Source organism: Gopherus evgoodei, chromosome 2 (genome assembly GCF_007399415.2).
Source record: "Gopherus evgoodei ecotype Sinaloan lineage chromosome 2, rGopEvg1_v1.p, whole genome shotgun sequence".
Taxonomy (NCBI): Eukaryota; Metazoa; Chordata; order Testudines; family Testudinidae; genus Gopherus; species Gopherus evgoodei.
This window is the reverse complement of record NC_044323.1, coordinates 234,771,875-234,784,730: the sequence shown is the minus strand read 5'-3', so window position 1 is coordinate 234,784,730 and position 12,856 is coordinate 234,771,875. Positions and strand designations below refer to the sequence as shown.

The window sequence follows — 12,856 nt, the reverse complement described above, 5'->3', positions numbered from 1 at the left end:
ATGACACTTGACTCATCCTACACCATTGATAGCAAGGTGGGGGAAAAGCCCTGACTTCAGTGGCACAGGATCAGAGCTCAAGGTGAACAAAAATTAAGGGCCCCAATCAATGCCCAATAAAGTTAATGGAAACTCTCCCATCACTTCCATGAGCAATGGCTTAGGTCTTAAGTGACTGAGGTCTTGACGTTAAGGCTGAGCTGGGATTCAGGAGATCTGAGTTAATTCTCCAACTCTCGTTGAGACTTCCTGTGTGACACTGGACAAGTCAATTCAGTTACCTGACAACGTGCAAAGTTGATGTAAAATACTACTATTCTGATTTGATGGTATTTTACAACCATTTTACAATATTGCAAATGACTATGTGGTGCAGGGCAACAAAGAATCAGGCCCATTATATCTAAGCCTCGGTTTTTCCATCTATAAAACGGCTTGATAACACTTCCTTTTTCCTCCACTGCGTCTGTCTTCTCTATTAGACTATAAACTTTTTGGAGCAGGGAATGTCTCTCACTACAAGTATATACTACATCTAGCACAACAGAGCCCTAATCTTTATAAAATAATTCTTAATGTTAAGGAATCTAATCTAGGGGCAAATGGAAATTTTGCTCTGAATCTAAAAGGAAAGGCAGGGCTATGTACTGTGCTAACAGGTGAATATGGCTTTTTCTGTCACTGGCAGTACTCTAGTGGTCTGTTTCCAACATCTATCCCCTACCCCTGCAAGTGCAACTGATATCAATTCCCGTAATTTATCTCATCCAGAATGTGTTTATACATCTCTTATTATTTGAGTTTGACACACCATTAACTTTAAGATTATGTAAAATCTTCTGCAGGTGACAAACTGAAAAGTTCAAGAGAATTGTTGTTGTAGGGAAGTGTATTCAGCAGGCTTACCCTGAGCAGGAACTCCACACACTAGAGGGTATACACACTTAGTATGCAGTGTTTACTATGGTCTCACCGTCTTTCCCTTTAGGTTCCTTTTTCACATGCGCATTGTATATTCAAATAGCTTCATAAACATCTAATCAGAGAAATGCATGTGCTATATTTTTTTATATTAAAAATGTATTTTTCTCTTGGTCTGGAAAGCTGAGAAATATTTTTAAATCTCCTATTTATTGTTTTTAAAAGGTTTCCAAAATTTCACTTATAGGCTGAAGACTGGCAATTTTCAGCCCCAAAAAGCCTTTTTTTTCTTCTTTTTAATCATTAAGAACAACAGAATATATGGGTTAAGAATGAAAGTTTCAATAATTAGGCGCTATGGCAAGACAAATAATAATTAATGATACCACCACACTTGTATTTACCACTACATATTTGCATATGTGTAACTCATATTATAACTATTTGTTACAAAAAAGTATATTTTCAGTTCCTGATACAAGATATTTAATCTTAAGTCTTTTAAATTTGATGTACAATACAAACATTTCTGTAATCAGCTAAAATTAATGTCAGTTGCTGGTAAGTATCATCATTTCATTGGAAAGTAACATTTCATAGATGAAAGATGTACCAGATAAGAGCTTACCATGCCTACTTCTTTAGTAACACCTTCTCCATATCTGATATTTGACACAGCCATCTACAAAAATAATTAAAGAAATAACTACATGGAACTCAATCCAAATGCTTCAATTGTGAATACACCATTTTAATAATTGAAATACCTTTTTTAAAAGGCCACACTTAAACTTATATAACATACCAAATCTTCTCTCTAAATGGAAAATGGTATTTGTTAAATCTACCTCAAAAGCATAGTCTGTTCTCCTCAAAGGAGCATGTTCAGGAGCTGGAATGGAAATTAAATAATAGCATTAGCAGGAAATTTGATATGTAAAACAAATCTCCATTACAATTTTCAACAGTTTCAGCTAAGGAACTCCCTGGCTTTAAAATGTGATTTTTAAAAAATGTGTTTACATATTGCTCCTTGTTTGACTTTTATATTTCCATTTTTTGGGGGGATTTGCTTGTTTTGGGTCTGATTTTTCCAATCCTTACTCATGCTGAACACTGGCTCAGACCACTACTGGTCCTGCAAACCTATCCATATAAGTAGTCCCATTGACGGGCTAGTTTGATATACGTTGACATAATTGAATAAGAGTGGAATTTTTAAAAAAAAGTTAGTTCTTTGTTCTTACATGCTCTGAATAAGTTATCAGCAATTTTGCATGTATTTATAGCTAAAATATTTGCTAAGAATCTCAAAAGATGAAAGATCCATTTCAAATGATAATACAGACTCCAGTATTTGCACAGCACTTAGATTCCACGACATGTGTGTTATATCCAGATCTAGGAGATAGGTATACATTGGCATCCAGGGCAATATTCATTACATATAACACAACACATATTTGGGTAAAAGGCACTATTTGTACACAAGAAACTGAAGAAAGATTGGAGTCAGGATTTACAATGGCCCCTTGCTCTGAACTAGTATGGAAATCCTACACTTTCAGTCATCTCATCTCCCCATTGCCAAATCTTTCTCGTACAAGCTATGGAAAGATCTGCATACTCACAAGTTTGCCACAAAATTGAATAAAGAGAGTATCAGAGACAAAAAACAAAACAAGATAAAATATTCTGCCCTCCCAGCAAAAGATCAAGTCATTCCATATGAATGGTATATGAAGTGGAAACTTACTATTTGGATTCAGATCCAATGAATGAAGCCATGATAGTGAGCCTACAAGTGCTTTGCGTTGCATTTGAGTGCTGATCCACAAGAATAACACAAACATTAGGATCCCTTTATGTGCGCTCTATTCAAGCACAGGCCTGCTACAATCAGTTCGTCCATTACTGCCCCTTGCCAGGCTGTACACGTTTCACCTTTTCTAGTATGGGAGTCTATTGCTGTTTCAGTAATTAATTTGTCAGTCTGAGGACAAATCCAAGCCCCTTACATCCATTTCCTTTTGATGGTAAAATAGAAGTTCTGCTCTTGTATTCTTTGGTACAGCTTAACTTTCATTAAGAACTTTATTGTGCCATAAAAACTGTATTGTTTCTGCAGAACACTGGCATGAAACAGACATTTTTCAGGCAGAAGTTGCTATTAAGTCATTCCCCACTTTTTAGAGATCTATAAAACTGATAATAGCCTTGCTACTCTGTATCATCAATTTTTGCTGTAGACTGTACAGGTGGGATTCCTACACCATGTAAACTTCACCTTCACTCAGACTTGTCTTGAATTAACTCAATAGGCCACCAAATAGTTAGTCAGGAGACCTCAGATCTACTTCCAGCTCTCCCATTTTCTTGCTGTGTGATGTTGGGCAAATAAATTTACCCTCTTGGTGCTTCAGTTTCTCCATCAGCAAAATGGTGATGGTAATGCCTATGCATCTTTGTAAAGCTCTTGGAGATCTCTGACTGAAGTGAATTGTATAAGTGTTAAATACACCACTACCTCAATATAATGCTGTCCTCAGGAGCCAAAAAATCTAACCCGTTATAGGTGAAACCGCGTTATATCGAACTTGCTTTGATCCGCTGGAGTGCGCAGCCCTGCCCCCCGGAGCCCTGCTTTACCGCTTTATATCCGAATTTCCAGAGCCCCAGTCCTGCAACTAGGTGTATCTGAGAAAGCACTTTCCATGTAAAACTCCATGGCGCAAGGATCTGCTCTATTGAAACTAGGGTGACCAGACAGCAAATGTGAAAAATAAGGACAGAGAGTAGGGGGTAATAGGAGCCTATATAAGAAAAAGACCCAAAAATCGGGACTGTCCCTATAAAATCAGGACATCTGGTCATCCTAATTGAATCTGATTGCAAGATCAACAAGGCCTAACACTGGAGATGAAGAGTTAAAGACACAGGTTCAAATTTTCATAAGTGGCTAATGACTTTAAATGGCTCAGTTTTTGAGAACCCAGCTTTAGTTGCCTAACCCTTGACTCTAGCCCTAAATTGACCCATTCAAAATCACTAACCACTTATGAAAATGTAGGTTATAGTTTTAATTTCTATTTATAAGACAAGTCTATTCCAGTCTCTTGGCATATTTCCAGCATTTTAAAAACAAACTTACAGGATTTATTCAATGATTATGAAAGGACACTTCATATATAAAAATGAAAGCAGATTTAATACTTATAGAATTAAAAGTGAAATATATATATATATATATATATATATATATATATATATATATATATATATATATAGTATCTGTAATGTTGATAATGTTCCTTTATACGTGATTGGGGAAAATATCCAATTTTATATTAAAATTAGGGCTGTAAATTAATCACAGTTAATGCATGGGATTAACACAAATCAAAATAACTAGATTAAAAGGTCATGATTAATTGCAGTTTTAATTGCACTGTTAAACAATAATAGAATGCCAATTTAAATTTATTATAAATATTTCTGGATGTTTTTCTACATTTTCAAATATATTGATTTCAATTACAACACATAATACAAATATTTTTCAGTTCACCTCATACAAGTCCACTCAGTCCTACTTCTTGTTCAGCCAATCAGTCAAACAAGTTTGTTTACATTTACAGGAGATAATGCTGCCCTCTTCTTATTTACAATATCACTTGAAAGCGAGAACAGTACTGTTGTAGCCAGTGTTCCCTCTAATTTTTTAAGTCCACGTGCAGAATGAGTTTTGATATGTGCAGCAATATGGAGGTGATGTATGGCAAGGGTGGGGCCAAGGGGTTCAGAATGTGGGAGGGGGCTCAGCGCTGGGGCAGATGGTTGAGGTGCCTCTCTCTGATTGTGGCAGCTCCAGTGGGGCTGGGCTGGGCCAGGCCAGGCCAGGGAAGGGGCTCCTCATCCTGCTTGCGTGGCCCTTGATAGCCTGCTGCGTGGCCGTGCAGCTTAGAGAGAACTTAGGTTGTAGCCAACGTTGCAAGGTATTTAAATGCCAGATATGCTAAGTATTCACATGCCCCTTCATGCTTCGACTTGTAGGCTCTGAAGTTTTATATTATTTTGTTTTTGAGTGGAGTTATGTAAAAAAAAAAAGTCTACATTTGTAAATTGCACTGTCACAATAAAAGAAATTGCATTACTATACTTGTATGAGGTGAATTGAAAAATACTATTTCTTTTGTTTACCTTTTTTACTGTGCAAATATTTGTAATAAAAAAATAAAGTGAGCACTGTATACTTTGTATTCTGTGTTGTAATTGAAATCAATATATTTGAAAGTGTAGAAAAACATCCAAAATAGTTATAATAAATTTAAATTGGCATTCATTATTGTTTAACAGTGAGATTAATTGCAACTATTTTTAATCTCATGGTTAATTGTGATTTGAAAAAAATTGTTTGACAGTCCTAATTCAAATGGTTTTTACTTGTCTTTGGTATCGATTACATACACTTTCTAAGTATGCTATATTTATTATCACTTTGCCCTACCTTTGTTGTAACTTTTATTGAATGCAAGCCTGAATTTGAAAAAGTGAAAATGCAGAATCATTTGGGACACACACATTAAGGATAATCTTACCTTGAGAGTAAGTGTGGGAATGAGTGGGACACTGGCATCTAATTAAAAGAAAGAGAAATATCTGTTTAAAAAAGAAATAGGAAAGCAAAGACTTTAACAAGTCTACATCTAAGAGCAATCATCATGTCTTGTAAGGCCTGGTCTACGCTACGCGTTTCAACCGATTTTAGTAGCGTTAAACCGATTTAACCCTGCACCCGTCCACACAACGAGGCCCTTTATATTGATATAAAGGGCTCTTTAAACCGGTTTCTGTACTCCTCCCCAACGAGAGGAGTAGCGCTGAAATTGGTATTGCCGTGTCGGATTAGGGTTAGTGTGGCCGCAAATCGACGGTATTGGCCTCCGGGCAGTATCCCACAGTGCACCACTGTGACCGCTCTGGAAAGCCATCTGAACTCGGATGCACTGGCCAGGTAGATAGGAAAAGTCCTGTGAAGTTTTGAATTTCATTTCCTGTTTGGCCAGCATGGAGAGCTCACCAGCACAGATGACCACGCAGAGCTCATCAGCACAGGTAACAATGCAGTCTCCTGAGAATCGAAAAAGAGCTGCAGCATGAACTGCACGGGAGTTACTGGATCTGATCGTTATATGGGGAGAGGATTCCGTGCTAACAGAACTCCATTCCAAAAGACGAAATGAAAAAACATTTCAAAAAATTTCCAAGGTCATGATGGAGAAAGGCCACACCAGGGACTCAGTGCAGTGCTGTGTGAAAGTTAAGGAGCTCAGACAAGCCTACCAGAAAACCAAAGAAGCAAACGGAAGGTCCGGGGCAGGGCCAAAAACATGCCGCTTCTATGCTGAGCTGCATGCAATTCTAGGGAGGTCCGCCTCCACTACCCCACACCTGTCCATGGATTCCGAGGTGGGGGTGGTAATCTCAGCCATAGCTGAGGATTCTGTGGACGGAGAAGATGAGGAGGAGGAAGAGGAGGACGAGCTTGCAGAGAGCACACAGCACTCTGTTCTCCCCAACAGCCAGGAGCTTTTTCTCACCCAGACGGAATTACCCTTCCAGCCCTCCCAAGCCACTAGCCCAGACAATGAAGCCATGGAAGCGACCTCTGGTGAGTGTACCTTTGTAAATATAAAATATGGTTTAAAAGGAAGCATTTTTTAATGATTAATTTGCTCTGAGGACTTGGGATGCATTCATGGCCAGTAGAGTTATTGGAAAAGTCTGTTAACATGTCTGGGGATGCAGCGGAAATCCTCCAGGGACATCTCCATGAAGCTCTCCTGGAGGTACTCCAAAAGGCTTTGCAGAAGGTTTCTGGGCAGGACAGCCTTATTCCATCCTCCATGGTAGGACACTTGACCATGCCATGCATGTAGCAAGTAATCTGGTATCATTGCATGACAAAGCCTAGCTGCGTATGGTCCCGGTGATTGCTGGCATTCAAACAACATCTGTTCTTTATCTCGCTGTGTTATCCTCAGGAGAGTTATATCATTCATGGTAACCTGGTTGAAATTCAGGAATTTAATTAAGGGGACAGAGATGGCCATTCCTACTAGGCTGTTTGTCTGTTGCTTAAAAGAAATCCTTCTTTGCAGGTAGCCAAGCAGGGGGATGGGAGGGTGGGGGAATGGCGCTGAGCTTTTTTGCGTTTGGCTAGCTGGGATCTTCCCTGCTACCAGCCACGTGGGGAGGGGAGGGATAAAGCGATCATCCCAGAGAATTGGATGGGGGTAGTGGTTTCTGCTGCTGCATGTTTAACAGGAAAGAAGCAGCACTGAACGGGATTTGCTTGGTATTTGGGAAAGGAGGGCACTGTGTATATGAAGGCTGCAGAAGCTGAAAGACAATGGCTTACCATGGCTGCATGCAAGCTGAATTCTGCTGCCCGGACCTGCATCTGTGAGATCTCTAACACCAGAGCCACAGGCACTCAATATTAAGATGCAAAATGCGACCCTGTAGTCAAATCACATGTGCTATGTAAGGTGAATAGAGCTATTCAACATGAAAGAGTATAAGCATTGTTCTGTAAAATGTATCTTTTTAAATACTTCTCTCCCTTTTTTCCCTCCTTCATGCAGCTGTAATTTTTTCAAGCCTCCCTACTCCATCCCGAAGGCTATCTCAGATAAGACGGAGGAAAAAGAAGACGCAAGACGAAATGTTCTCGGAAATCATGGAAGTGACCCGCAATGAAAGAGCTCATCTGAATGAGTGGAAGGACATGGTATCAAATACAGGAAAGATGCCAGTGAATGTGAGGACAGGAGGGACGCTTGAGATGAGAGGTGGCGGCAGGAAGATCAGCGGTGGCAGGATGCAACGCTGGGGCTACTGCGTGATCAAAGTGACATCCTCCGACGTCTGGTGGAGCTTCAGGAACAGCAGCAGGGTCACAGAGTGCCACTGCAGCCCCTGTGTAACCACCCTCACCATGTTCCATACCCTCCTCACCCAGACGTGTAAGAATGCGTGGGGGGAGGCTCCATGCACCCGCCCACTCCATCCTCGTTGACAGCCCAACCAAAAGGCTGTCATTACTTTGAAATTTTTTTAGTGGCCTTTTCCTTCCCTCCTATCCTCCTCCCAAACCACACCCAGGCTACCTTGTCAGTTCTCTCCCTCTTTTTATAATGACTTAATAAAGAATACATGATTTTTAAACGATAGTGAATTTATTTGCTTAAGCAAGCTGTAATTGAAGGGGGAGGGTGGGTTGCTTACAGGGAATGAGTCAATCAAGGGAAGGGGTTCATCAAGGGGAAACAAACACAGCAGTCACAGCGTACCCTGGCCCATGATGAAACTCGTTTTCAAAGCTTCTCTGATGCGCACCGCTTCCTGGTGTGCTCTTTTAATCGCCTTGGTGTCTGGCTGCGCGAAATCAGCTGCCAGGTGATTTGCCTCAGCCTCCCACCCCACCATAAAGGTCTCCCCTTTACTCTCACAGAGATTGTGGAGCACACAGCAAGCAGCAATAACAATGGGGACGTTGGTTTGGCTGAGGTCTGAGCGAGTCAGTAATGTGCGCCAGCACGCCTTTAAAATGCCAAATGCACATTCTACCACCATTCTGCACTTCCTCAGCCTGTAGTTGAACAACTCCTGACTACTGTCCAGACTGCCTGTGTATGGCTTCATGAGCCATGGCATCAAGGGGTAGGCTGGGTCCCCCAGAATAACTACAGGCATTTCAACATCCCCAACTGTTATCTTCTGGTCTGGGAAGTAATTCCCTTGCTGCAGCCGTTTAAACAGAGTAGTGTTCCTGAAGACGCGAGTGTCATGAACCCTTCCTGGCTATCCCACGTGGATGTTGGTGAAACGTCCCTTGTGATCCACCAGTGCTTACAGCACCATTGAAAAGTACCCCTTGCGGTTTACGTACTGGGTGCCCTGGTGCTCCGGTGCCAAGATAGGGATATGGGTTCCATCTATTGCCCCACCACAGTTAGGGAATCCCATTGCAGCAAAGCCATCCACTATGACCTGCATGTTTCCCAGAGTCACAACCTTTCGTAGCAGCAGCTTAATGATTGCTTTGGCTACTTGCATCACAGCAGCCCCCATAGTAGATTTTCCCACTCCAAATTGATTCCTGACTGACCGGTAGCTGTCTGGAGTTGCAAGCTTCCAGAGGGCTATTGCCACTCGCTTCTCAACTGTGAAGGCTGCTCTCATCTTGGTATTCTGGCGTTTCAGGGCAGGGGAAAGCAAGTCACAAAGTTCCATGAAAGTGCCCTTAACACATGCAAAAGTTTTGCAGCCACTGGGAATCATCCCACACCTGCAAAACTATGCGGTCCCACCAGTCTGTGCTTGTTTCCCAGGCCCAAAATTGGCACTCAATGGCTAGAATCTGCCCCATTACCAGCAGGCTCTCCAAAGTGCAGGGGCCCGCGGTTTGAGAGAATTCTGTGTCCATGTCCTCATCACTCTCGTCGCTGCGCTGCCATAGCCGCCTCCTCCTCACCTGGCTTTGCAGGTCCTGGTTCAGCATAGACTGCACGAGAATGCGCTAGGTGTTTATAATGTCCACGATTGCGGTCTTGATCTGAGCAGGGTCCATGCTTACTGTGCTATGGCGTTTGCACAGTTCACCCAGGAAAAAAGGCACGGAACAGTTGTCTGCTGCTTTCACGGAGAGAGGGGTGAGGCCGTACCCAGAACCACCTGCAACAATGTTTTTTTCCCCATCAGGCACTGGGATCTCAACCCAGAATTCCAAGGGGCGGGGGAGACTGCGGGAACTATGGGATAGCTACGGGATAGCTACCCACGGTGCAACGCTCTGGAAATCGACACTAGCCTCGGTACATGGACGCATACCGCCGAATTAATGTGCTTAGTGTGGCTGTATACACTCGACTTTATACAATCTGTTTTACAAAACCAGTTTATGTAAAATCGGAATAATCCCGTAGTGTAGATGTACCCTAAGTAATTTATCTTGCCACCATAGCTCACAAGATTTGTCAAAAACAGGGACTGCCATCTAGTGTTCCACACGGGTAACGATGTTTCTTTATTACACAAATGCTGAATTGTTAGACCCTAATTTAAATGTGTCTGAGTGCAGCTTAGGTCTGATTTTGGTGCAGTTTAAATTAGTTCCTCAAACCATTTGTTGCTTAAATTGTACTAGGAGAATAGGTGCCTATGGAAACACCAGAGAATACGCCTAAAGTAGAGATAACACTTCCCTACCTCATAGGAGTCAGAGTACATAGTGATAGAGGCCACAGAAGAGGCTAAATAGGCAGATTACTAGAGGGGCGAGGATCCCAGGGAAGAAGAATCACTCCACTGGAGGGTGAGGAAGATGTGAGGAAGTAACTGCTGCTAGTTCTGGGGACAAGAAGGGTATCCCCTATCTGAAGATGTTAAATGATAAAAAAATACCTTTCCAAAGCTCTAGGTGCTCTAATGATTAATTAGACAATACACTGATTTTGATTACACTCAGTTTTAAGAGTGGCCAACTATACTGAGACCATCAATGCCAGTGTCAATTAGAGGTGATGGTTTTTGTGATGCACACAACTGGGAAATATATGGTTTCAGCTGTCACTTACCATTTCACTGCTACTGCATTTACAAAAGAAAAATAATCATAGTATGTCCAATATTGGGTTACTGGCCCTTCTCCAGATTAAATAAGTAGTCTTAAGAAAAATGCAGACAGTGGTACATAGAGGTTGGATAATCTGCACTGAGGAGTCTGGCTATTAGCCAGAATGGGCAGGGATGGTGTTTCCCTATCCTATGCTTGTCAGAAGTTGGGAATGGGTGACAAGGGATGGATCACTTGATGATTACCTGGTCTATTCATTCCCTCTGAAGCAGCTGCATTGGCCACTGTCAGAAGACAGGATACTGGGCTAGATGGACCTAGTATGGCCATTCTTATGTACTTTGGCCCAAATCTACACTTATGTTTAGACTACTGAGAGGCAGTCAGAATGGACAGATGTATGATTAGATTTGCTCACCCTGGCCTTTTTGAGAGAGTATTTCTTCAGGTGATTTTGTATTAGTAGTTTGTAACATCATGTTTGAAAGCCTTCATATGACACCCCTGCATTTTCCTACTTTGACACATGCAGTGCACAGGCTAATGCCAGCAGCAAGGCCTGAGCACAAGGTTTTGAGGTGAATGAGAGAGATGATGCAGATTTGGATTAAACAGCAAGACTAGTTCTGTCCATTGAGAACACCATGACACACAGTGAAAGAGACTTTCTTCCTTTCCTGCAGCAGGCGTACCTGCTCCTGCCTCTTCACAGCAATAGGCATAAAGAGAAAAGGCAGCTGAGGGGTTAGTCATTTCCCAATGCAGGACGGAGGAGGCAGACACAGTTTGCTGGACGTGGGGGTGGGACTCTTCTCCTATGCATTCACGCTGCTCCCAGAAAATACCCTACAAAAGGAACAAGTTTCTAAACTGCACACAGTCCTGCCTCTGTGGAGCTTGCAGATCTATAAAATGTGTTGCTTGCATTCTCTGGCTCTTAAAGAGGCTTCCAAAATTGACTTATCAGCCATCTCACGTCACGTACCCTTCCTTCCTTACCTCCCTCCCTCCCCCAGCCCCAAGCCCGGCAGGCCCGGGGGATCAGGGAAGGGGATCGTGGCGAGCCCAGAGGCAAACAACTCACGCTGCGCGCTGTAGCTGCCTCAGCAAGTGAGCGACTCTTTCCCGTCCTCCTGCCATCGCGGCGGCTGCTGGGTGATGGCAGGGCACCAGCAGGGCCTGCCAGGAAAGCGAGCGGCAGCAGCTCAGCTGCACACAGCATGGATGGGAGAGCGAGGGGGCAGGCGGGACTGCAAGTTATTTGCTGAACTCTCTCCCCTCCCCTCCCCGTGGGCTTCTCCTGCTGGATCTGGCCTCCACCTGACAAAGTCGGCTGCAGGGACACGGGCTAGCTGGATCGCTTTGAACGCCCGTCTTTGGCTACCTGCTCCATCTGAGCTAAGGCAGAGATTCGAATCACTGATCTATGTATTTGGCTATACCAGGGGTTTTCAGCCTTCTCTCATTTGTGGACACCTTTAAAAAAAAAATCAAAATAGAGGGGCAGGTCCCTACTGGCTTGTTCACCCCAGGAGAATAGGGTACTTACAAAATTTCAGCAAGTTTACAGTGTTATAAGACTGTTCATAAAACACTTTCAGTGGTGGATAGGTCCTTACATTTTGTTTGTTTCAGTGTTATAAAAGGATGGGAGAGGTCCTGAAGCTACCAAAAAATGTTTTAAGTAATTTATGGACAGCCCCTGAGAAAATCTCTTCTCCCAAACAGAATCCTTACTTTTTCCTGCACACCTCTGCCTCACTTATTGTTCATTTCATAATGAATCAAGCATCTGGTGACGCTGTAATTAAAGTTTTGATTTTTCCCCTCTAAAACCTGCCTATATAAACTCAAATTACCAAAAATAGGCCCCAGTCCTGCAGAAACTAAAAGTATATCTATAACTCTAACTGCCTTAGTTCTACTGACTTCAATTTAGCACATACATACCTATTGGGTTCCGGAAGCCCACCCACTGCTAAAGGATGCCCCCCTCAGCCTAAGGGGAGGATCTATAGAACCTCAAAACCCAACTGAGTTCGGAGGACAACTAATAAAAGAACAGGGACAGGAGTGCGGTCAGAGGGTCAAAAGAAGGGAGCCTGACAGGGACACTGAGCAGAAAACCCCGGACAGCACCCACTGCTCCTCAAAGGCGTTAAGGGAGCCGGTAGATGCCGCCCAGAGGAACATTGCCAGGATACGTGAACGGACAGAGGATTGGAAACAAGTCCCACAGTCACAGGGGTCTCCATTGGCCAACTTCTTCTCCCTGGTTGTGTAGATGGCCGTTTT

General features: G+C 42.7%; 1 protein-coding gene across 2 annotated transcripts in view; it reads right to left on the bottom strand.

Moving 5' to 3' along the window:
• The window catches only part of ADHFE1 (alcohol dehydrogenase iron containing 1), a 39,705-nt gene extending 27,027 nt beyond the window's left edge, over positions 1–12,678 (bottom strand). Inside the window, exons 1-4 of one of the 2 annotated variants that reach the window (XM_030553201.1) lie at positions 11,646–12,678; positions 5,520–5,557; positions 1,770–1,813; positions 1,550–1,603 (exon numbers count right to left, since the gene is read on the bottom strand). In XM_030553201.1, coding sequence (XP_030409061.1) covers positions 1,550–1,603; positions 1,770–1,813; positions 5,520–5,557; positions 11,646–11,701 — 192 coding nt within the window. In that variant the 5' untranslated portion in view covers positions 11,702–12,678. The remainder of the gene's footprint in view (positions 1–1,549; positions 1,604–1,769; positions 1,814–5,519; positions 5,558–11,645) is intronic. The other variant, XM_030553202.1, reaches the window with a different exon arrangement.
• Positions 12,679–12,856: the final 178 nt, after the last annotated feature.